Here is a 27,024-nt window from a genome sequence, read left to right on the forward strand (position 1 = left end):
ACTCAGGTGCCCGTTTTTACTTCTTGGACGCTCCGTGTATGACATCATAGACTGCTGTCTACCAGTGATTATTGCTGTTTGTTTACACATGCTCAGACATTGATCACGCTGCCATTCCCCATAGTGTCAACAAGATCTTGTTCCCCTTCTCAGGGAACCAGTTTGCATTTTCAACCTGAGATGTTTTCTTGTGAACGGCAGATGTTGTAAAGCACCTTGCCACAATTTCTCCAGTATTTCTGCTGTTGTGTGACACATTTATTAAGGATGTTCAGAGTCAAATATAGTTTTTCATTCATCCAAACAAAAGGCTTTGGTAAACTTGCCATTTAACTTACTAATCTAGTTGGATATCCAATTAACACAAAAGATGCTTATTATGCATCTCATTCATCAGTTTTTGGTGTTTTGATTGAAAATCTGCAAAATTCTGAATGAATTTAACCCTGTTTCTTTAACTACTTTCAAGGATACAAGCAAGAGAAAGGTTTTTAGTGAAGCACCAAGTTTTTTTTTTTTATTATTACATTGTCTTTCAAGCCCAGTAATTGTGTCACTAATAAAATCATCCAGCTGCAATCTGCTCTATAAATAAGTGTTGCACAAAAAAATCTGGCACACAATATAGTAGTTGCAGTTCTGCAACAAAATGAAGGCTCATTTTAATTATTGTTGCACTCAATCCAAATATAATAAACCCAGATTATTTCACAGGCATACTCTAATAAAACAGCTATGTAAACAGATGATCTCAAGGAAAGCAATGTATATAAGGCTATTGCAAATCTCTTTATTAAGACCCAATGCCATTACCACACAGTCCCAAGCCCTTTACTGACTGTCCTGTGATGTGAAAGACTCATTAAAACAAAATGAGGCCCTGGTTAAAAACAAAAACAAACAAACAAAAACCTACTATAATACAATGAAATACTTATTATTTAAATAAATAAATGTATTAATACAAATAAAAAATGGTCATCAATAGAGACATTAGGGGGAACATGAATGGCAACACTGAACAATGATAAATTTGAAGTAAACATGCATTCCTGCTGAATACCACAAAGGACTGTAACGAAGAACAGAAAAGAAAGAAATGGGGGGTGGAAGTCTTGTAATCAGTGCAGTCCATTATATGAAGAGAGGGTGGTGGTAGGGAAAGTGAAGCTGACCTCCAAGCACTGTTTAAATAATACATAACACTGCATCTGTCCTCTCTCAGTGCACACAAGCACGGCCAATGCACAAACTCACAGCGTGTTTTACATTACAGATGAGGGGGCAATAAGTATGAAGTGAGAGGGTGTTTAGACTGGACTACTAGGCATAATACATTAATATGTTATGTATGTAGTATATAGTGTACATCTGCACATATTGTAGAGTCGCCATCTGTTCTGGGTCCCACTTTAGCTTCTATGTAGTAACATTTAAATTAATAATTTGATACAATGCACTTACTGTGTAAAAAAAAATGTTTGAACTGAATCTCCGAATCTCTGTTCATTTCTTTTCAGAAGAATGACATTGCCATCATCAGGAGTTGATGATCTATGGATAAGCAGCTTAATGATGTGTGTAATTCGATTCTCAAGTCACTAACTTCTCTGTCTGTGTTCTTCTCTTTTCTTTTACTGGTGGTATTTAATTCGAGGTGTATGTTTGCTGTGAACTTCTGAACATCTGCTTTCCAAGAAGAGAAGATTGTGGGATTTATTAGAAAAAGCCACATATGTTGGATTAAAGATGAGATATGATAAAAGCAAATAAGCTATTTTTTTACATTGTTAAGATTGAACAGTCAGACTCAGAATGAGATTTATTGCCAATTATGCTTAAACACACAAGGATTTTTCTTGTCTTGGTGACAGAAGCTATTATATATAGAGTGTGTGTGCATGTGTGTGTGTAGGGTAATGTTAATAAGAAAGAGGTAGGATATGTTAAAATATTATTATTATTGCACAATGGGAATTTAAGTGTTCAAGAGGTAGATGGCTTTTCTTTTGCCATAACCTGTTGATAATTTGCTTCTCTATTCAGATTTAATCAGTATCATTGTTTTCATTGCTTTCATCTCCAAATTAAACAGTTGGCACCATTTTCTAAATTAAATGACACTTTTTATTCTTGCTCAATGGCACAATGAAGGCAATGTTAGATCAACCCCTCTGGAGTTTAAAACTTGAACCTGTTAACACCCTTCTAAATGAATATTTGGCAGACCAGACCATCACAGTCGTTGAAAGTAGCAATAAACAAAATTAGTGAACAAAAGCAATTGCTAGAAATTGTCTAAATGTTTTAGAATGGTCCTCCACACAATTTGTGTGCCACTATGACTTTCATTTATTATACTACTGACATGTAAAATTAAATGTAGGCTTCTAACACTTATTCAGCACATGCTTAGTTATCTCTCTGCCTGAGAAATCAGATTATTTCACTTTGTCAGGCATGTACTTGTAGCTATTACGTAGAGCTATTTTATCTCTAAGTATTGAATCCTTTTATTCTTGTATTAAATTATTCATTATTTTAATATTATGATCAAGCCTTTCTCAGTATAAACATTTTAATGGGTCTGCTGTTGTTGGCAGGTGGATTTGTAGTAGTTTGTGCATTATGAAGGGAAATATATATATATATATATATATATATATATATATATATATATATTTTTTTTTTTTTTTTTCCTTCAAATTGCCTCTGGTGTCCCCTAATGCCTATTTACGATGTGTTTGCCTGAGGTTTCAATTCCGTCTAAGTTGTAAGAGCATCAAGACTGAAGTATGATGTTATAGAAGTGCATCACAGATCAGTTCAGACTTTCATTCAGATGGAACAGATGGCATCAAGAAAGTTTATGCTACTTAATGACTACTTACCATAAAAAAACAGCACCATATCCATATAGTTATGAGGCACATTAAAATGTTGTATCTACAAGCTTGATACACTTCTGTTTCCACTAAATTTGTTTTATTGGCTTTCTCCTGTTGGAGTTAGATCAGAGCTCCTGTATTATTAAACAGTCTCTGTCCCCGTCGGCCATCATTCAACACACGCAGAGGTACAAATTTACTCTTAGTCACTTCATGTGTATTGATTGATCGAACTGAAATCTAAGGCCCTGGTATTAAGAATTAAAACTGGGTGTAAAATGTTTTGAGCTTGTCCACCTTCAACCACTTCCAGAAGTAGTCAAAAATGCATTTGACTGGATTTGCCTACTTGATCTAAAAGGTGTTAGATTGTTTGTGCATACTCTAATGAATATTCATGAGCCAAGTCTTTGCTCCCCAAATGCTTACACCACTATTTTTGAACATTTTTGATCACATCCAATATACATGTATCCAGTATGTTTCTTGGCAATGAAAATAGTTTATTCTGGCCTATTGGATTTTATTCTAACCACTTAAGTGATTGGTGTCTAAGATCATATTGCTGTTGCTGCTGTCTTATAAAAGCAATAAGCCACTTTTTGCATGCGCTGCATGTGTGTGTAGATGATAAAATCACTCAACAGCCTCTTGTGGCTTATTTCTTTGTTAGGCTAATGCAGCTTATGAAGCATGTTTAAGAAGAAACACAGTATTGTAGGCTAAAAGCAAACACAATAATATAAATATAAATGTGACTGTATACATTACCTGTTATAAAGCAAAATATCTGGTGTCCATATCTGATTGGATGGGAAACGCAGGGTCTGAACACCAGGGTAGTTATCAGGGTTCCAGCTCAAATAGATATCAGTCCATGCCTGAATGCACAAAACATACATCAGATTCAGTAACATTAAAATGCTTGATGGCAAAAGAGACAAACAAATTATACACACAGCCAGTAAACACGATAACATAGTCACACAGCTGAGGTCTGCCAAGGGTACACACATGTACATTTACCACTGGGAAATGAAGAGAGAACATACAACACAGAACAAAGGCACATATACTATAAGTTGAATGTGATATAATGTGCTTAACAGTCTCTGAAAAACACTTAAATGCCAATAATTAAAGTTAAATTAGGTCATTGTGCGTCGACTTTTTTAGTATGAGTAATGTGCGTTGGCATCTCACTTCTTTGTGCATAAACTCCACCTGATCCCTCTTCAGGAGGTGTAGACCCTTGGCTATATTTTCTCTAGCATGAGGTTGCCTCTCTGCTGTTTTATAGGGTAGGTTAATATGTGGTGCCACAGTGGATTTAGAGTAATATAATTTTTTTTAAAGCTTTATTAAGCAGCACACTGCCTTTCTTAAAAGCAACAGAAAGCACACTACTATGTTATTAAAGTCACCATTAAATCAAATGGAAAATTTCAGTGCAATATATGGAATATTCCCCTCCCACTTGCAGCGACATCTCTTTTCTTCTCTGATGCGTTTACTCCAGATGGGAAAAATAAAGTCCCATCCTAATTTTTTCTTGTTTAAGAAGCCATTTCACTTGTATATACATTAATATAGAGAAGAAAAGACTATTGTTAAAGGTGCCCTTGATTCAAAAATTGAATTTACTTTGGCATAGTTAAATAACAAGAGTTCAGTACATGGAAAAGACATACAGTGAGTCTCAAACTCCATTGTTTCCTCCTTCTTGTATAAATCTCATTTGTTTAAACGACCTCCGAAGAACAGGCGAATCTCAACATAACACCGACTGTTACGTAACAGTCGGGGTGTACGCCCCAATATTTGCATAATGCCAGCCCATGATGTTCCCAACATTATAAAAGGCATTAGACAAGGACAGCCAGTTAACGTCTGGAGCTGCACACAGCCGAATCATCAGACTAGGTAAGCAAGAACAACAGCGAAAAATGGCAGATGGAGCAATAATAACTGACATAATCCATGATAGCATGATATTTTTAGTGATATTTGTAAATTGTCTTTCTAAAAGTTTCGTTAGCATGTTGCTAATGTACTGTTAAATGAGGTTAAAGTTACCATCGTTTCTTACTGTATTCACGGAGACAAGAGCCGTCGCTATTTTCATTTTTTAAACACTTGCAGTCTGTATAATGCATAAACACAACTTCATTCTTTATAAATCTCTCCAACAGTGTAGCATTAGCCGTTAGCCACGGAGGACAGCCTCAAATTCACTCAGAATAAAACTTTAATATCCAAATAAATACTTTACTCACATAATTCGAAGCATGCATGCAGCATGCATGATGAACATCTTGTAAAGATCCATTTGAGGGTTATATTAGCTGTGTGAACTTTGTAAATGCGCTGTAATATAGTCGACAGCTGGTGTGGCAGGGAGCACGCGATTTAAGGGGGCGGCGCCGAGTGTAAATCAGTGCATTGTTAATGATGCCCCAAAATAGGCAGTTAAAAAAATTTATTAAAAAAAATCTATGGGGTATTTTGAGCTGAAACTTCACAGACACATTCAGGAGACACCTTAGACTTATATTACATCTTGTGAAAGAACGTTCTTGGGCACCTTTAAAGGCAAAAGGCACACAAGACATTTAAATAACTAGGCTGAAGATTTGATCCACTAGGTTTGATCAATTCTGATCACTATATGAGGCAGAAATAGATTTATATGTGATGCTAAAGGCTACTTATGCTAACCATTGTGATAATAAATACACATATAATTATAGAAAATACCAGAGACTGCTTGAAGAACTTAGACAAATCATGTATGATTTTAATTGTATTTAATTTGGTGTCATGCTTAATCTGTTTTTTCCCTGTGCCTTTGTTGATACCGGATTTCTGGATCGGCATATGTCATAATTGCATACACACTGGTTAACTCATATTAATCACATAACTCCTGTTTTCTGTCCATGAGCTCCTTCTGTTGCTCTGGTTGAAAGGATTAACAGTATAGTGAGATGGGAGAATTCGCTCAAACATCCAATGCTCATTTTTTCTAAAGAGATGTGATGTAAACATATGCTATTTTATCGATATTTTTGTAAATATGTAACCCTTTTGACTTAAAAGCCTTAATGGAGTTGTTTTGTGCATTCCTGTGATCACAAATAAATGGAAGCAGGCTGAATAACTTTGTGTGTTTACTCTTTTTATGAGAGATAATGATAAATGTTTGATTCAGATTGATATGCTCTTTTGACATAAATCAATAAATTACTGTCACTATAATATTTTGGAGTCTTAAGTCTTTAAGTAAAGACCAAACGTCCGTTTCAGCCATGTTCATTTTGTGATCTAGCTTTCAGTCAGCTAGACCCATGCTTTTTTTTTTTATTGAACTTTCAAAATTACATTTTGCAATAACTAAAGGAAATAAAAACAAAAAGGTTGAAATTGAAATGAAAGGGCATCGCAAGCATATGTTAGTTTCAAATAAATTTTAAAGGCTATGAATGGGGTTGTGTAACATTGTTCTATGTAGGCATGTTAAGGGCGGGTTTTAGGGTAGCGCTGTGTGGATAGTAGAACTGAGGAAACATAGTCTCAGCCTCAGACATCACGCCCACAGACCGTTGGCTGAATGTGTGATGCATGTATGGCATACAAAATGGGGTTTCAAGGTCATCATCTGATTTCCGGGAGATGTGTGTGTCCCATTCTTTAACAGTCCTCCTGGAAACAAAGTTGTCATGACGCCAAACCTTCTCTTATGGAAGAAGAAAGCTGTGATGTTTACAACTGTAACAATTAGCGCTTATTAGCATCAACTAAATGCTGGATTTTCAAAAGTATGTGAAGTGCCATTGTTGCAGTAAACTTGCACAAGGTTCTTGAATGAATTGTTATTGTGGGGACATTGACATTTTCACGCACCTAAACATGATGCTGAACAAAACTAACTGTGTTTGTTTGCTTTATGTGTCATTCAGACGTCCTCTTGGGTGGTCTTTGGCCAATGAAAGTTGCTATGGAGTCCAGACCTTCTGCCTTCTGCCTTCAGTTTGAAGGTCTGGCTATGCGAGACTAGTGGAAACACAGCTTGATTTTGGCCTTTCGACCAAGTAGATATAGCCGCAGACTGGAGAACTCCAAAATGGGGCGTAAACTCCAAAAATGGGCGGTATCTCAAAAAGGAGGTGAAGTCTTCATGTGCAAAGACTTTCGCTTCCACCAAATGTTGACTTACATTTCAAAATAAAAGTTTGAAAATTAAACACTGTTTCTGGCTGAAAGATGAACGGATCTTACATAAAATTTAGACATGTTGAATACAGTTATAAAACATGCCATATAAATAAATATGCCTGTATGCAAATGAATACATATTTGTATGAATACATTTTTATTTATTATCGAGATATAGCTGATCAAACTTTCATCTTTTAGGGGCGAATGCTCCTTAAGTCCCGGAGCTCGTGGCCAGTCGATGGCATACGAATGGGGCAGAGGAAACCTCTCATTCGCCTGAGTTTGAAGCTCTGGGTCCCCACCCCTCACGAAATATAAGCGGGAATCCTCTGCGAGCTGTCTCAGCGCGGCGTATGGGAATGTTTGATTGTATCATTTTGTTCTAAATGACAGGGGCATCCAAGAACTCGCGATTCGCAGAGTAGGAGGGGGCAGTGCAACTAAAAAGGTTCTGTTGTCCGGTGAGGTCCAGTTGGGGAGTTAAGGATGGCCAAATGTAATGTGGGGTGTAGGGTAGGGTAATACTGGGTTCAGACTAAATTATGTTTTTGTCGGTTACGATAGTCACTGTGTCAGACTATATAATTTTGACTCCTAAAATCTTGTCATGTGGTGGACAAGAAATATGTCAGACTACACGTTCGGTCATAGATGACCGAAAAAACTAAACATGCTAGTCTTTCTGTCGTGACGTCGTGAAGCATTACAGACGCGGCATCGGCTGTCGCCCACTATGACACACTACGTGAGCTGAAATGATTGAATCTTGCGTCTCGATGCCCAATGTCATTTACGAATCCCCACAACACCCTACGACAATTCTGTAGTCTGAACCGGGCATTAGGGGTTAGTATTGTTGTAGCATTATGTAGGAAATCAGCACTGTGATTGACATGTCCAAAGAAATCTTTAGAATCAGCTGGCTCGATGTCCGAGCTTATTGGCCCCACCCAGTGTGTAGTTAGCCCTGGCTCAAACTGGCCCGAAAGTGGAAAAGCGGCTATAGATTTTATCATTAAAGGAACAGTTCACCCAAAAATAAAAAATAAATCATTTACTCATCCTCATGTCATTCCAAACCCATAAGACTTTTGTTCTTCTTCGAAACACAAATGAAGATATTTTTAATATTCTCCATTGAAAGTCTACAAAATCAACAATGTCAACCTTCAAAAAGTGAAGACATCATAAAAGTAATCCATATGATTATCTATTTAAACACTGATCAATAAACATACTGTAGAGCACATCAAATATTATCAACAGAAGGGCAAATGTGTTTAATTGGTGAGAACCAATCAGGTTTGTTCTGACATGACAAGCATGCATGTTTAAAACAGAATACTGAAAGAATATTAAAAATGTCTTCATTTGGGTTCTGAAGATAAAAGATATATGGGTTTGAAGCGACATGAGGGTGACTAAATGATGCAATAATTTTTGGGTGAACTATCCCTCTCTCTTTTTTATTTGTCCCTCTTTACCTCTTGTATTGCCACTCTTTAGGTTCACAGATTGCCGTCATTATAATACAACCTTTCAACTATTTCGGATAACTTGTGTGTGTTCACTGATGCACAATTAATTCAGTTCAAACAACGGAGAAAATGATGTTTGTTTCATCCTCACTGATCACATCAGATCAGTCAGGAGGAAAGAGGAGTTTCTGTCCCACACATCTCTCTGTGGCTCAGATGTCCCAGTGTGCTTTAGTGAGCGTATTCCCTGAGGCGCTGTCTCTCTCTGCGGACACAATGGCTTGCTCGGCACTGACATCATGATAGGATCATGCACATATGAACACATACTTTTAACATACTATTTCTCCATGTCCAAGAAAAGAACAGATCCACTTTGTTCCCAATGTCACGTGCAGTTTCATGCTTTTTAAGCAGCACTAAAGAATTTAGAACCAAAAAAGATGAGATGAGAAAGTAAATGTTGAACCAATTTTATATTTATATATTTGTATGATTTGTGCTGATATTTTTATTTTAAATGTCCTGTTTTAAAATGTTTGAATAATTTAAAATATTTGTATATTTAAATATAATAATGAACACATTTTTCTATATTATAATTATTTATAAATTATGTCATATATTTTTATTCTTTTATTTTTTTAATTCATTTTATACTGTACTTATGAAGAAGCCTTTTAAGTTCCTTTTGATGATTTACTATTTCTAATCATGCTACCAGAACAGAATAACAGCCCACAATGTAACATATTAAGTGAATGGAAAGAGATTTAATACTCCTAGAAAAACTATATTTTTGGACAACCCCAAATATATATTATTTTCCCTTTTTGATTTAATTACTTTAAAAAATTTTTTTTTTTTTTTTTTTTATGACTAGACATTAGGAATAATATATAAACAGAGAGTTAATAATGCTTGTTAGAATAGGTTGTAACAATTGATCTCATTTAAAATCAATTCTTGAAGTCTGCTTTATAATGACATATTAAAGCAGGGATTTAATATATGAATTATTAAAGCTGAGGTTTGTAGAAGACAGATGTAGCTACTTTATGCTAAAATTGGAGAGATCTTAGGGGTGCAAAACTCCCTGGAGGGCCACAGTTCTGCAGAGTTTAGCTTCACCTCTAATTAAACACACCTGATCAAACTAACCAAGTCCTTCAGGATTATTTGAAAACTACAGGTAGGTATGTTGGAACAGGTTTGAAACTAAACTCTGCAGGACTGTGGCCTGCAGGAGCTGAGTTTGGCACACTTGATCTAGGACCAAAAACCACCATCCCAATTACAACCATCCCTGGTCTCTCACCTCTCTTTCAGCCTTTATCTCATGCTACATTTAATATGTGATGTCTATCTGTAGGCCATACACTGTAAAAAATGAATGTGATTTTAACGGTAAAATACTGTAAAAATGCTACAGAAAAAAATTGTAAATAGGTTAACAGTAAGTTCCCGTATTATATACAGGTAAAAACTGTAAAAGCTCTAACCAGACATTCATGCAATTTTCACAGTAAAATGCTGTAAATTTTAGGATTTTATAAGTAATAAAGACAAAATCAATGTGTTATATACAGTCAAAATCTGTAAACTGATGTTCACACAATTTCCTGTGTGACACTCCACATTTGAAAGTGTTTTGTTTAAATAATCATGTTTCTTAATAGTTTTTTGTTATCAGTTATGTTCATTAGGGTTTTATGTTACATCTTCTGTTGTTTAATGAATGTTTATTGCATTATTTAAGTATTGTGGGTTACCATGATGGTGTTTTGCGTTTGTGTGCACCTTCTTTATAATAGTATGTACTTCAGCTAGTGGAAAAGCTACTTGTGATGAACTCTGATTCTTCATGTGGCTTTCTCTTTTACAACCTGCATTATTATGGTGGCTGTCAGTATATGTTAAAGGTACAAAACAGATTTTAGTAGTAGTGTGCATTGTTGAATTTGTTGGTTTACATTCAAATTTTCTTAAATTACAGTTTTATGCTGTAAAATTTACAGTTTGTTCTGTAAATGTGTTTACAGTTTTTCTGTATTTTTTACAAAATTATTCTGGCAACCACAGCTGCCAAAATTATTTTGTAAAAACTACAGATTTTTTTTACAGTATACATTACAATGACAAAGAATCTTTTTAAAGCTATTAGTTCACCCAAAAATGAAAATTCTGTCGACATTTACTCACCCTCATGTCGTTCCAAACCTGTAATGCTTTCGTTCATCTTTGAAACACAAATTAAGTTATTTTACTGAAATTCAATAGATTTCTGTCCCTCCATTGACATTCCATGCAACTACCACTTTGACGATTCAAAAAGATCATAAAATTTATCCATATGAATTGAGCTGTTTAGTTCAAATTTTCTGAAGAGACACGATAAGCAAGTACGGTTCAGCCTCTGTTTATTTCCGATGATCAATGTTTATATATAATAAAAAACTTAATTCAATATGTTCATCATATAAAGTGATCGTGTCTCAAAATTTAGACTAAACCACTCAATTCATATGGATTTTTATGATCTCTTTATGAACATTTTGAAGCATCAAAATATCAGTTGCGTAGCTGTCTATGGAGGGACAGAAATCTCTCAGATTTCATTTAAAATATCTTCATTTGTGTTTTGAAGATGAATGAAGGTTTTACAGGTTTGTAACGACATGAGGATGAGTATTTGATGACCATTTTTTTTCTTCAGTTTTGGGTGAACTAACCCATAAGTCAATCTCTGGGTGATCATCTGTGCAAGGTCTGTCTCTAAGCCAACTTAGTACTTTGGAAAGCAACTGGTCTGAATGTTGGGTTCATAATCAGAGCAGCTCCTTTGTGGAAAATTTCTTATCCAGCTTAATTTCATGGTTAAGTGCTCAGTTGGCGAAACTCATGCATTATGGCTGATGAGGTCAATAAAGGTGAATTAGAACTGAGAAATGTTTCAGACACATAGAAACACCTTTTAACAACTAAAACTCACTGTTGGCACCAGCCAATTGGTGCCATTTGTGAGTATATACACATTTACAAACATGACTTTCATGAAATTTCACACTTTCCTGCTTAAGCTGATTATGTGTTCACCAAATATATTAAATATGCTTACATTCTGCAGTTTTAGTGGGCCTGGGCAGTTTTGCAATTAATTTGGTTTGTAATGTTTATCAGCATGGAAGCTTTCACTCAAGTAAATAATATCCTGATGAGGTTTGAATGCAGACCTGCACTATTCAAATTCTGACATCATTGCTCCTCTTAAAGCAGTCTTGGGTGCTGAAAACAGTTTATCATCCTCATGGCAATGTTCATATTCTTTTTATGATGTTCATTTAAATCCTGCAGTGAAATGAATAAACATGTAGTTGGTGTATGCAGCTGTTGCAATATAATAAAATATGTTATAAGCTATAATATGATAGGCTATGAAATATATAATTTTATACATTCTCCTTCTAAATTTTGCTTAGAATTCCATTGTATTGTTTAAAGTGACACAAAATATATGCTACATAAAAAAAATGAAGTCTGAAGGAGTTCACCAGAGGATGGCAGCCTTGAACAGATCGTTTCAAATGCAAACAGCTTAATGTTATCAAGTTAGAAAAGCCATTATAAGTCAAGCTCCTAGACATAGACCTGCTCCTGCTCCAATCCAAGCTGTTATTTTAGTTGTAAATCTGCCTAATGTGACCAAGGGATGAGACATTAAACCTAGAAGCCATTGAAATGTCGTTATCTTGTTGCTCTGAGGTCTGAAACTTTTGTTAGCATCACCTGCGAGCCATGTGACTGGAACAACCTATTTAAATTTCAAATAATTCTGCTGTTGTTTTTGCTTTCCAGGGTGATGTCTGAACAATGAGCACTTGAGGAAGATGTGCCACTGAGCTGCATAACTGAGCAGGACAGGAGTACGGGGACCGTCATGTTTAAAACAAGCCAAATTGCTATTAGACTTTCAAAAATGATGGCGTGACAGTATAAGGAAGAGGAGATTAACTACTTTGAAGTGAATGAAGGAGAGAAATCATAACGTTCAATTTATGATGGCTGTAGGAATGAGAGGATTTCCTTTCATAGAGTTAACTTACTCTAGAAGGCACATGTGAATTGTAAAGTAAAATACAGTAAAATACAGTTTTTTAGCATGATTTGAGCTATAAAAGCAATGATATTTATTATAATGTGATCAGATTTGTATCAACCCAGACTCGTTGAAAAGAACATGCCTGTGGTGACATTTCTGCAAAAGGATATTGCTTCTTGCATGTTTCATGGCACAAATTTCCATGAAACAGATAAACATGAATCTGGCAACTTGATTGCTGAATGTTGGCAGTTCGGGAATGTTAAATCACATTTGTAAATAATGTGAGAAAAAAATGCATTTGTTGAAACAACCATGCCATTTTAGCTTGTTTATACAAGTCTTTAAGCTCTTTATTGAGTATAGAGACTGTGGTTCTCAACCTTTGTTCTGGAGTACCCCCAACAGTACACATTTTGGATGTCTCTCTAATTTGGCACAACCATTTCAGGTCTTGATGTCTCTACTAATGAGCTGATGAGTTGAATCAGGTATGTTTGATTAGAGAGAGATACAAAATGTGCAGAGTTGGGGTACTCCAGAACCAGGGTTGGGAACCACCGTTTTATAGGACTCTTAAGGCCCCGATATACTTCAAACGAAGTTCTTTTTCATTCTTCGTTTAGGAGTAAAACTAAGTTCGAAATGCGTGACCAGCAATATACTGTAATTGAACATCTGACGCCGCCCACATTGCGGAGAGCAACGGTTACATGAATATGTAAATAGATGCTGCGTGATTTCTTCTCAGTAACATAATAAATGCAACAAAAATGAGAAAACTGCAAGCATTTTTATAGAAAGCATAAGAAAAGTGTCTGAATCATAACAACATTGGTATGTTAGCATGAGCTCTGCAAATTAGCACTCCAGTCACATTTATTTATATAGCACTCTATTCAACAGATTGCTTAAAAGCAAGCAGCTTTACAGTATCAAAATAGTGTCAGTGCCTCATTTCATCAGAAGCACAACTTCATGAACTTCAACGTTTGTACTATGTTTTCACCCGCAGAGATCTTACCTCAACAAACTACGGACGAAATGAGTCAGAGATTAGTTCCACACGAATAAAGGTGGAGCCTTGGCGCACACCTCCTATTACATAATCGTCACGGACCAATGGTAGTACGAAGGTATTTTGCAGCTGGAACGAACTTTTCCTGAAAGTTCGCATTGACAAAACGTTTCGAACTTCAAAAAAGAACACAAAACGAACTTTGTTTTGGCCTGATTTTGTTCTTTGATTTCATTTGAAGTATATCGGGGCCTTTACCCAAGTGCAATGCTGTACCAGGTGAGCTACTGAGCAAGTTTACTATGTCAGAAAAGTACATACCGTATGGAGCTCATTATTTAATGCAAATGGCAACATGTATGCAGTGTGTGTCAAATATGTGTAGTCATGCAATATGATAAAGTGCATGTTTTTGAAGTCTTATTGTGCAAGGAACATGCGAAAACAAGTGCCCATATGATCATAATTTGTGTAAAAAGGAATAAATGTTGTTGTTGTTGTTTTACTGCCAGTAGTGTTGATTTCAGCTGGAAACTGCAATGAACTGCATTGCATGTATAAGTTCTTTGCAAAAATGTAGGCAGAGGTGGTTGCCTGGGACATTACCAAAATGGCCACCAAATAAACTTAATTTCCTTAAAGGGATAGTTCACCCAAAAATGAAAATTCTGTCATCATTTACTCACCCTCAATTTGTTCTGCTTGGGTACAATCATTCTTCCAAAAATCTTCTTTTGTGTACAGCAGAACAAAGAAATTTATACAGGTTTGGAACAACTTGAGGGGGAGTAAATGATTACAGAATTTTCATTTTTGGGTGAACTATCCCTTTAAATAGACTTTCGAATACACACACTTACACATACATTCACAATGCATGAGTAGAAAAGGAAACTAAGTAGAAACTCACCAGCTGTAGCCAGGCGTTGGTTATTAATACCTGATTTTTTTCATCCTGGGGCAGGGAAAAAGGAGAGAAAAAGAGATTCAGTATCAAATGAGGACATAAATGAAGGATTACTTCAAATTTAACAAATCTCCTTTCTGCTTCTATAATCCCAACCCTTTTTATGAACAAAGATTTTGTTCCTTTTTTGGCCTCTGTGTACTATTCGCTCTCTAGCTCTCTCTTTCTCTCACACACAAAAGCAGCCTTTTGCAGCGTTTGAGATAAGGCCAAAAGAGACCAGCTATGACACTCAATGAATAGGAGCAATCAAACCTTAAAGCAGTTTCACAATGACAATCACCATTACAATACAGATCTCATAGTAAACCTCTTGGGATTTAAAGCTTCACTTCAACATACATCGATCTGTGTGTTTATGTTAGCTCAAGAACATTCAGCTTTGAATGATCAAAGATGTTTGTTTCATTCAGAGAAGTGTCCGCTCTGATTTCCTCACATTTCATTCAATTTGGACCAGGGATGATCTACAGTGTCATCAATTTGTCATGTTTTTACCCTTAGATATTCTTGTTCCTGGCTTCAGCTATAAGTAACTGACCGATAAGCACAGAGAGCATCAGCTTCAGACAGTTCCAAATGAAGTGTAAACACAGTTTATACACAACATCAAAGATAGAGAATAAATAAGATTTGGAAAACAAACAAAAAAAGATCTCTTTTATACGGAGCCCAGGACATGACATGCAGGAAAAAAAATAGTAGGCCAAATCGTGCACACAATTCGTTCCCTCAATTTACTAAAACTTGCGCACGATTTAGTAAATCGAGGGAACAAAATAGTAAATTGTGCGCACAATTACATTTTTTACATAATTTACCATTTAGTCGATTGTGTAGGCTAAAACGTAACCGTAGTACTACAGATGAATTTGATGAACAAACCAAATTACTTGTCCAATGTTTTCAATCCAGAGGGTATCCAGAAAATTGGTTAAATAGTGCATTAGAAAAGATTAACAAATTAGATAGAAGTGACCTCTTGTGCACAAGTAAATCCAAACATAAACAAATAAAATTATCAGTAAATTGAATATTAACATATAATGAGAATCATTCGAAGTAGAGAAGTAGAAGGTGTAGAAGGTGTGTCACATGCCAGAACTTGATAAAATGTAATTGATTTATATGTCCAATGACAAGCAAATGCTTCAAAATTAAATCTTGTATCACCTGTACCACTTGCAATGTGATCTATATGTTAATTTAAAGTGTACTTGTCAAAAGATATATATCGGAAAATCATCACGACAATTGAAATTACGGCTTAATGAACATAAATCAAGCATTAGACATCAAAATTTTACTTCGTCAGTCGCAAGACATTTCAACAAGCTGTGACATAACATCAAACAATTGGAATGTATAGGGATAGAGGACGATTTAGGATCATAAAGAGGTGGTGATATAAATAAAGAATTATTGAAACGAGCAGCATTTTGGATCGATAAACCGAAATCACTTGCTCTTAATGGTATGAATGAGGAATTTGATTTTTCTGTTTTCTATAATGTGATGTAGAGAAAATTGCATTATATGATTTTTACAAATGTCACAAAATAAATTAAATATTCTAAGTGTGAAGACCCATGCTGATATGCATAATTTATATATATATATATATATATATATATATATATATATATATATATATATATATAGCCTTGATGGGGCCAGTATTCCACAACTATTAACTATTACATTCAGGAGGTCAGTTTAGAGTTGACATAAACAGTTTTGTTGCAGTTGATCTTAAATTTCAGTTCAAATCTTTCCCTTAAGGCACCAATGATTGCTCATGCTGAAGAGGAACCCGTCTTTGCTTTTTGTCTCCAGCCTCTGTCAATGAGCTTCCTGTTTAATGCGCAAAGATGTCTCTTTTGGCAACTACAGAGTGGGTGCATTAGCCATTCAGTTCCTAGGACATTCCAGCATGAACAGAGATGGTTATTAAAATAGGATAACTGAAACCTCAAAGATGTTTTTAAAAAAGGTGGTTGGAATTGTGGTTCAGGAACCCCAGAAGATAACAAAGGGAAGATTGCTTTTTGGACTTTTTTCTCAGAATTGAGTTATAAATGTGATATTGCGAGAAATAAAGCCAGAACTGTGAAAAATAAACTTGCAATTGCAAGAAATAAAGTCAGAATTGCACAATATAAACTAGCAATTCTGAGAAAAAAAAAAAAAAAAAAAAGGTTGAATTGTGAGATATAAACTCTCAATGTGAGAATTAAAGTCAGAATTGTGAGATAAAAATTCGCAATTACCTTATTTTCTGTGGCGGAAATAAAAGCTTCCATGGATATCCCTGTTTATTTGTCAGAAAAAGTGGCATATACTTTTGTTAAAGCTTTTGTTAAAACTACAGATTGAACTTGTATTACTGCCCACACACAGTCGGATCAATAGAGCATCGGTGCCACAATCATAAGTGCATTATGGGAGTTGAAATTTTTAGCAAAAGGGAACGCCACTCTGTTCCCTTTCGAAAGGGGAACTTCTACTCTGCGCTGACTGCGCTACGGGGAACGTCCTACGTGACCCGTGCTCGAAATGCCAAAAATCACCACACTCCAATCCTATTAGCCGGCGACAGCCTATCACGTCAAACGGCGCGAACCGTGACGTATAAAGGGAGCGCCTGGGGAATCAGCCGACATCTTTTTGTCTTTTCGCGACTGCTTTTGCTCGTGCCTTTATCACTCTGCCAAAAGAGAAATATGTCTGCTAAATCGCTCAGGAAGTGTGCTGATCCTTGTCCCAGGTTTCTGACACCGGAGGACACACACAACTTGTGCGTTTTCTGTCTGGGCGAGGAGCACGAACGGACAGTACTCGAGGGTGCTGCCTGTGCTAACTGTGAGCGTTTTCCTATGAGAACGCTCCGTTCTCGTTTGGCCCTCTTCTCGAGGGGAGAGGTGCCACCACCGCTGCCTGGTGGTTCCGGCCCCGCTCGTGCTGAGGCTCAGCGGCGATTGAAACCATGGGGCTCGCAGGTGGAGCTCGCTGAAGAATTTGAGAGGGGTGTCAATCTTTCTCAGGCTGAAGCGACTGACGAGGACGCGCTTCTGGCGGATGACGACGATGTTTTATCCTTAACATCCTCAGACACAGGAGCGAGTGCTCTCTTGGCCCAAGGCCCCGGAGAGCAGGAGATGGCCGTGGTGGAAGAAGCGGGCGAGCCCGTGGCTCCCGCTAGGCCTCCCTGCGCGGCGTTTTCGGAGTTGTTGGAGGTTATGGAACGCGCCTCGAGCAGACTGCAGCTGCCCTGGGAGCGCGTGAGGAGGGAATCCGCTCGCAGCAGGTTAGACGATCATTTTCTCTCTGCCCATAACCTGGCAACTCCAGCGAGCCTTCCATTCCTTCCCGATCTTCATGCTGAGATCGAGAAGGCATGGAAGAACCCGTACTCGGCCCGAATCCATCAGCATCAACATCAGCGAGCTGACTTCGCTGATGTTGAGGGATTGGGCCAGCGTGGGTACGTGTCGATGCCTCCTGTAGAAGAGACGTTTGCGAACTCGCTACAGGGAGTGCACAGACACTAAAAGCTCCGGCCCTGCCATCCAAAGCGTTGAAGGTGACGTCACGTTTGAATGGCAGGGCTTACGCCGCTGCAGGTCAGGCTGGTGCTGCGTTGCACACTATGTCAGTGCTTCTGGCGTACCAGGCTGATCTGCTTATGGATTTTGATCAGGGTCAAGGTCTTTCCGCTGAGGCGGTCGCAGAGTTGCGTCGGACCACGGATCTCGCTCTGAGGGCCACCAAACAGACTGCCGCCTCGATCGGTCGATCTATGGCCGGCATGGTGGCCACTGAGCGCCATCTGTGGCTCAACTGTGCGGACATCGGGGAGAAAGAGAAACAGTTTCTCCTCGATGCCCTGGTTTCGCCCACTGAACTTTTTGGCACCTCCGTGCAGGCGGTGGTTGAGAAGTTCAGGGAGGCGAAGATGTGCTCCGCGGCGTATAGATCTTGCATCCCGCTCAGATCCAGCTCTGGGCCCAGACAGCCGGGAGGTCCTGGGCCGTCTCGAGCCGAGGCTCAGAGGCAGGCCCAGAGGGAAAGTGTCGCCACTCGTGCGCCTCCTCCTCCTCAGAGTAAGTCGCAGAGACGGCGAGACGCTAGAAGGAAGAAGCAAGATCTGAGGGAGGTGATCGAGGAGTGGCGCCAGCAGCGCCGGTAATCGATCCCCTCTCTCGCGAGGGCTTTCTCTCGCCCTCGCTCTTCCTTCGCCTCCCGGTAGCGTTTTGTGACATCTATATGCTGCGGGCTTTACAGTCGGGCTGATGTTGTGGGCCTATGATGAATATATTTCTGACGGCCCGCCATCTGGCTTGATACTGAAAGTGCTTTTGGGCTTTGGGACTTTGGATTTTCCCCTCCGTGTGACGAATCAGGGAAGAATCTGCGTTCTACAAGCCGCAGGAGCTAAGCCAGGTCCATTTTTCTTTCTCAATATAGACCTTGCTTTGCCTGTATAGCTTTCCGTGCATATAGTTGTCATCTGTTCATGTTTTTATGGGGTTATTTGGGCGAATAACTGTATGTTAGGCTGACTGTTACAGGCAGGCCCTTTATGGCCGCTTTGTTGTTTAGCGTTGGTGTAGTTTCTTGGCTGATACTATGTATAGCTAGAACTAGCTTTCGCTATTGTCAGTTATGTGTTGGCCGGTTCTTCGGCCACCTAATGCTGTCGCTCGCGCTGCTTTCTCCGTGTGTTTGGGAATTTGTAGCCCGAGTGTAGCTTTGTCTACATACAGTCCTTAGCTAGCGGCTAGGCTAGAACTAGGTTAGGTGTATGTTTGTTTACACCCCCCTGTCATAACTATCCCCCTGTGGTTGTATAGTTCCTAGTTCTGGCCTCCTTCTGAGGAAGTTGCTGGCCGTTTTTTTTTTTTTGCCCATATTTCCCTTTCATATGTTTATGCAGGCATGTTATGTGAGCGTGCTTGTGCTGCCACAGGTTACACCTGTTCTCTATGATAGCAGGCTTTATCCGGCCTCTATTTTTGAATACAGTGTTTTTTTTGTACTCCCCGGTTTGGGTTTGTGTTTCACTGAGTGCATCACCTGTTGGATCGCACACTCAGGATGAGTGTAGGGAATTTTTGTTTACCCGACCTCTCCCGGTCGTTTGCACCACAGCATCTGGGGTTCATTGCTGATTGATTGTTGGCTATTTTTAGCCTCTCTGTATGCAGCTTGTTTGGATACAGCGCTGTTGGTCTACGATGCTGGTTACGCTCACGCTGTTTAGCATGATTTACATTGCCTGCTGGAATGTGTATGCCTAGGCTCAGGTTGTGTAGCTAGTTCCCTTAAATTTGTCATTTTAGGTTATACTGGCCCTTCCTTGTAGCTAGGGCCCTGTCATGACCACGGGCTGGTGCCACATGGTTCTTTAAGCAGCAGGCCTCACTAGGCTTCTCTTATAGCTTCCTGTTGGCCCAGCTACGCTAGTCGTGTACGGGCATTATTCCATGATTGAATAACTAGCTATCGCCGCGCGCTTTTAAGGTTACAGGCCGCTTTCAGGCCTTCCTTTGCTAGCATGTCGGAGTTTAGTTTGATACTCCTCTCGCTGAGAGTAAAATATGTTTTTACTGAGTATTTTGTGCGTTTATTCCCTTTAGCTCTAGTCGAGCTAAAATATTTTCCGTCTAATTAACGGGTTCTATTTTTGCTCCTAGAACGTTAGTAGCCGCTGGCTGATGTCGCGTGTGACGGGTAGGCCGTAAAGGCCTCCTGTGAAGCGTGCTGACCTTCGACAGCAAAAGGGGATGGTTTCGCCGGCTGGCCGGGTCTCGGGTTGACTATGACCTCCTGTGTAGTCGGTCTGTTCAGCCTGAACTCTGATAACACTGCCACGAGCTGATGCCACGTGCCTGCTGGGATTATAGGCCCATGGGGCCTTTCCTTAGCGCATTATGGCGTATGTTGTACTCCTCTTGCTTAAAGAGTAGAAAGGTACTTCACCGAGTGCACTGCTCGTTGGTTTGTGTTGGACGGGCTGTCTCGTGGGCACTTGCAGCTGTTATGTCTTGGTGTTTGCTCCACCTTGATATGCAATAGGGTGTGGCCCTACAGGCCATCCTGGGCTACCGCCGTCTGCATTCAGTTCTCTGGTGAACTCTGGTTATGTTGCAGGCCCCTTTTCCCGGCCTCCATGACTATGTGCCCGCTTTACGGTCTGTCTGTTAGGTTGAGCTTTGTACTTCCCTTCGGGGTTAACTGCGTAATTGTGCTTAGCTCCCTAAGCTGGTTTGGTTGTAGACTTCTATGAAGTCTCCCGTTGGACTGGCCCCCAGGCTGGTTTGTGCTCCCCTGGGTCAGGGGTCTTTAGCACACAGCCTCCTCAGCACCTTGTTAACGGCTGAGTAGATCCTTGGATGAGTGGTTGTACTCCCCTCATATGAGGGTCCATAGCGTTTAGCTGAGTTCCGCTCTCCAGGATGCCCATCTCTGCATGTGGGTTTGAGTTGATTACTGCCTTTGCAGTCGCTCTTTCCTGCTCTCCTCTTTGGAGTTTGCGCTTGGAGATTCTGTATATCAGACAAGGTTGGCTAGGCCAGATTTAGCTTCGCTGGATCTGGCTAGGCCTCCTTGGTGGCAGCGGGTTGGATTTTCCCCCCGAGTGACTGGCCGAGGTTCCTTTGGTTCCTTGGCCACATTCCCTTAAAGGGACCACCTTCTCTCGGGCTGCTGGTTCCAGATGCTCGAGCAGCCTTGGTAGGATTTTTTCGGAAGGCCTCTTTTAGGCTCAGCTTGAGCTGTTGGCCGTAGGGAATGCTGTCACTGACAGCCTTGGAGTTCTGCCCCCGGTTTTTCCCTGGAACTGCCGGATGTGTGTCCAGACATTTGGACTGGCATTCTCCTCTAGCATGGCGGCGTGGGTATATCGTTCCCCGTAGCGCAGTCAGCGCAGAGTAGAAGTTCCCTTTCGAAAGGGAACGTCTCAGGTTACGTATGTAACCATGGTTCCCAGAGAACAGGGAACGAGACTCTGCGCTTTCATGCCATGCTGCGGGATGCCTGCTACAGTCGCTCAAAGACAAAAAGATGTCGGCTGTTTCCCCAGGCGCTCCCTTTATACGTCACGGTCCGCGCCGTTTGACGTGATGGGCTGTCGCCGGCCAATAGGATTGGAGTGTGGTGATTTTTGGCATTTCGAGCACGGGTCACGGAGGACGTTCCCCGTAGCGCAGTCAGCGCAGAGTCTCGTTCCCTCTTCTCAGGAAACCATGGTTACATACGTAACCGGAGACGTTTTCTTTCATCATGTAGCACAAATTTCAGTGTTTTGTACTACTTGTCTCTCCCACATATACAGACAAGTTTTATTAAAAGCCCATCTTGTCAGCAGTATATTCCCACTTTAAAGTAGAAAAATATTTGATATATTGATATATTTACCCTTTGTTGCATTTTTTTTTAATTATTTTTAAGAATGCCTTGATTTTAGGGCCACTAAATGTCATGAATTACTACTATTTTTGTTCATGATGTCAATGAGTATGAGACAAATTCTCACTCTTGAGAACAACGCTTTGTTGTTTTGCCCTTCTTTTTCTTTATTATTAAATTACTATTCTTGGCCTGTCTGCTGAAACTCTGTCACTTGAAAGAATGCCTCTCACTCTTGGGTTCAGCGAGTAAAAGTCTCTTTGTTAAGCCATCTTGATATGAGGTTCCCACCACAAGGTTAGTCATTTCTCTATACAGTATATTCTCCATATGTGTCAAAACCTGAAATTGAGAGAGAGAGAGAGAGAGAGAGAGAGAGGTACAACCTTAAATTTCAAACCGTTAACATGACACATCAGTTGCCTGTTTGATCTTTTGTTTTGTTTTTCTCTGCTGAGTATATATCATTTACTTTTTTTTATCTTGTTCTTCTGTTTCTTCTTTTTTTCCTTCCTTCTGTCTGTTCCTTTGTCACATTAAAGTCCCTGTTGTTTTCTGCTTCTGCAGAAGAAAGTGAATGTAACGTGTTGTCTAAAGGATAAACTGAGGGCTTGTGACATGCAATCAATGTCAGACAGGGGGAAGAAAGTAATAAGAGTGCCAGCGCAATCCTGACCAAAATTTTATCTGTATGGCTCTTGTCTCACAGAGCCAGACATTTAACTAGTGACACACTATAAATACTAACAGGATTCTCAAATTAAATTAAACTGACAACAAAGGTTTTGTTTTTGTTACAATTAATCCTTATTATAATTAAAGTTTACCTTTAAATCCTTAAAAGTTTTGAATATCAGTTATAATAACTGAATATACAACCCGAATTCCGGAAATAAAAAACTAAACTAAACTAAAAATGAAAACTAAAAGACCTTAAAATCACATGAGCCAATATTTTATTCACAATATAATAGCCTGCTACAGGTCTCAAAAAAGTTGGCACGGGGGCAACAAATGGATGAAAAAGCAAGAAATTTTGAAAAGATTCAGCTGGGAGAACACCTAGCAACTAAAGTTAATTGATATCAGGGGCCGTATTCACAAAACATTTTATCTTACCACTATGAGTTCTCCTAAATAGCAGTAAAAGTTCTTAGCTAAGATTTTTCTTAAAACCAATTCACAAACTTTTACTAAGGAATAAACAGAAGTCTTAAGCTAAGAGTAAGGGCGGGGTTGACCTCGTTGCTATGGAGTATACACACAGTGATTGGCTGATGAGGGAGGAGTCAGTGATTTAATCATAGAAATATTGTAGAATGAGGTGTCATGTTTCCATATTAAAATAAAACTTTTAAAATACAAATGTTGCCCTATTAAAATAAATATTTTTTAATAAAAATGTCATATTCAAATAAAGGTTTTAAAATGTAGGCTAAGTGTCACTAATTAAACTAGTATATACAGTTAATTGTGGACCGCCTCTTGGATGTCTGCATCTCAAGAGAATGCAAAAGCGACAAATTATGCTTTATAAACAAAGTTTGGGAGGAACACATTCAAACGGTCTATCTAATCAGCTCAAGAGGAGGAATATATACACAGACGCCTATAGTTACTTCGACAGTTTTCTGCATCCCTCGCCATGCCATCCCTCACTCTCGGCTGGGGATATGGGGAGAACTTTGGGTTTGGGGTAAATTTCAAGCTCGGAGCCCTCTGTCCCTTTGGACAGTATACCAAATATGCTTATATATATATATATTATTATTCTATTCAATCATTTGTAAATGTGAACTCATGAAAACCACTGCCACAGGTAATCGGACAATATATATTTATTTGTTAAAGATTTATTTTTGGCATCTCATTGTAGATTCTAATCTATAAATCAAAATGTATTGCATTTATGAAGAAAAAGTTCAGCACCTAAGGATCTATCACTATTGCCTCAATGGTGTACAGTGTCTTTGGGTGGATTAGGATTGTTTGTGATTTGGTCTTAGTGACTCAGGAGTCCTCTTAACATACTCCTAAACTTTCAAAGACTTAGGAGCTAGTTTTAGCGCTAAAATCCTTTGTGAAATATTCTTAGAGCAAACATTTAGGACTCCTAAAATTAGGACTGACACGCCCATTATTTTTAAGATTTTCTCCTAAATCGGCAAGTTAGGAGCTACTTTTAGCCTCAAGATGTTTTGTGAATACGGCCCCAGGTCTGTAACATGATTAGCTATAAAAGGGATGTCTTAGAGAGGCAGAGTCTCTCAGAAGTAAAGATGGGCAGAGCTGTGAAAGAGTGCGTAAAAAGATTGTGGAATACTTTAAAAACAATGTTCCTAAACATCAAATTGCAAAGGCTTTGCAAATCTCATCATCTACAGTGCATAACATCATCAAAAGGTTCAGAGAAACTGGAGAAATCTCTGTGCGTAAGGGACAAGGCCGAAGACCTTTATTGGTTGCCCGTGGTCTTCGGGCCCTCAGACGACACTGCATCACTCATCAGCATGATTGTGTCAATGACATTACTAAATAGGCCCAGGAATACTTCCAGAAACCACTATTGGTAAACACAATCCGCCATGCCATCTGCAGATGCCAACTAAATCTCTATCATGCAAAAAGGAAGCCATGTGAACATGGTCCCTTCGTGTCCTGTGGGCCAAGGCTAATTTAAAATGTACTATTTCAAAGTGGAAAAGTGGGTAACACTTTACTTGAAGGGGTGTGCATAAGACTGACATGACACCTTCATAATCATGACATGACACGTCATGAATATGAAGGAGGTTTTATGAATGTTTATGACAACTGTCATTAAGTGTCATTCACTCAATTATGTCATTTTTAATGCAAAGATGACATTGTTTGAGATGTCCGAGTTATGACAACTTGACATAAACCAACACATCATAACCTGTCAGTGTCTTTGTCATGACAACTTGACATTATTTAGCTTTATGGGTTAACATTACATTAAACTGTCATGTCGTTGGTTTTGACATTGGCTGTCATGAGGCCATTATAATAGTGTCATAAATATGTATCTTGAGCTCAAGTACAGTGGTACAAATTGAACTTGTCATTAAAATGTCATTAAGTGACAATACTCTGACAAAAAAAATTGTAACAGCATCATGACTATTTTTCATTTCATGTTTGTTTTTTGTTGTTGTTGTTTTTTTTTAGTTTCCTCCAACAGAAGGTCAGATAATAGACAATTTCAAATTTCGTAAAAAAGATGACACTGTTATAAAATAATGGTAACACTTTATTTTAGGGTCTTTTAACTAGTTTCTCATTACTATTAGCATGCATATTACTAGAATATTGACTATTTATTAATAATTATTAAGCACATATTAATGCCTTATTCTGCATGATCTTATTCTACATTCTTAATCCTACCCAATACCTAAACCTAACAATTAACTATAATAAGCAGTAAATTAAGAGTTTATTGAGGGAAAAGTCATAGTTAATCGTTTATATATGTGTTCCCTATACTGAAGTGTTACCAAAATAATGATGTGTTGGTATATGTCAAGTTGTCGTAACAAAGACATCTCAAACAATGTCATCTTTGCATTAAAAATGACATAATTGAGTGAATGACACTTAATGACAGTTGTCATAAACATGCATAAAACCTCCTTCATATTCATGACACGTGTCATGTCAAGATTATGAAGGTGTCATGTCAGTCTTATGCACACCCCTTCAAGTAAAGTGTTACCGAAAAGTGTTCTATGGTCAAACGAGTCCAAATTTGACATTCTTGTTGGAAATCACGGACACCGAGTCCTCTGGGCTAAAGAGGAGGGAGACCTTCCAGCGTGTTATCAGCGTTCAGTTCAAAAGCCAGCATCTCTGATGGTATGGGGGTGCATAAGTGCATACAGTATGGCTAGCTTGCATGTTTTGGAAGGCACTATGAATGCTGAAAGGTATATTAAGGATTTAGAGCAACATATGCTCAGCTCCAGATGACGTCTATTTCAGGGAAGACCTTGTGTATTTCAGCAGCACAATGCAAAACCACATACTGCAGCTATTACAACAGCATGGCTTCATCATAGAAGAGTCTGAATTGGCCTGCCTGCAGTCCAGATCTTTCACCTATAGAGAACATTTGGTGCATCATTAAACAAAAGACAACAACTCTTCAGCAGCTGGAAACCTATATCAGGCAAGAATGGGACCAAATTCTAACACCAAAACTCCAGAAACTCATAACTTCGATGCCCAGACATCTTCAAACTGTTTTGAAAAGAAGAGGAGATACTACACCATGGTAAACATCCCCCCATCCCAACTATTTTGAGACCTGTAGCAGGCATCAAATTTGAAATGAGCTGTGGATGATTATGAGTGTCCAGAGGAACTGTTAACTGACTTAAAGTAATTTCTCTCTATATAAATGTTTTACAAAAAATGCAGTTTGATGTGCTATGCTATCAGAATGGCGTAGGGAAGTTCTTGAAAATGTGTGATGTTTCGATCAGATAATTCATAGTTATCCATAATTTCACAGACATAAAGTGGAAAACAGTCCTGCTGTGAAAATCTAATTTACTTTCTATTAAGTGCCTCAGACAAAACCCTCAATATCTTTCAAAAAATTGATTCCACCATCCTCATAAACCTTAAAATCCAATGATTAATGGATTTGAAACTTAAAGTTCATTGTAGCTGCCAATACATTTTAAATAGCAATGTGTTTCCTGGCAAACTGGTAAACCTGTACACAATGACTTTTAGACTGTAGCCAACCAGATTTTAACTGCCAATTTTCAGCCAGTCTTGCCATTTTTGTAAGCATACATATATACATATTAGATGGTCACTGAACATGTGCAGCAAAAAAAAAAACAAAAAAAAACAAACAAACAAACAAACAAAAAACAGGAACAGCATATGCAATATTACTGCATTTATGGATT

The 27,024-nt window shown here is 38.5% G+C and overlaps 1 protein-coding gene across 1 annotated transcript in view; it reads right to left on the reverse strand.

Annotated features, from left to right (window-relative positions):
• The window catches only part of chrna8 (cholinergic receptor, nicotinic, alpha 8), a 77,925-nt gene that overhangs the window by 18,878 nt on the left and 32,023 nt on the right, over window positions 1-27,024 (reverse strand). The window contains exons 3-4 of the mRNA XM_048197641.1: window positions 14,612-14,656; window positions 3,660-3,769 (exon numbers count right to left, since the gene is read on the reverse strand). Of these exons, the coding sequence (XP_048053598.1) occupies window positions 3,660-3,769; window positions 14,612-14,656 (155 nt within the window). The remainder of the gene's footprint in view (window positions 1-3,659; window positions 3,770-14,611; window positions 14,657-27,024) is intronic.

This window comes from Megalobrama amblycephala, linkage group LG7 (genome assembly GCF_018812025.1).
Source record: "Megalobrama amblycephala isolate DHTTF-2021 linkage group LG7, ASM1881202v1, whole genome shotgun sequence".
NCBI lineage: Eukaryota > Metazoa > Chordata > Actinopteri > Cypriniformes > Xenocyprididae > Megalobrama > Megalobrama amblycephala.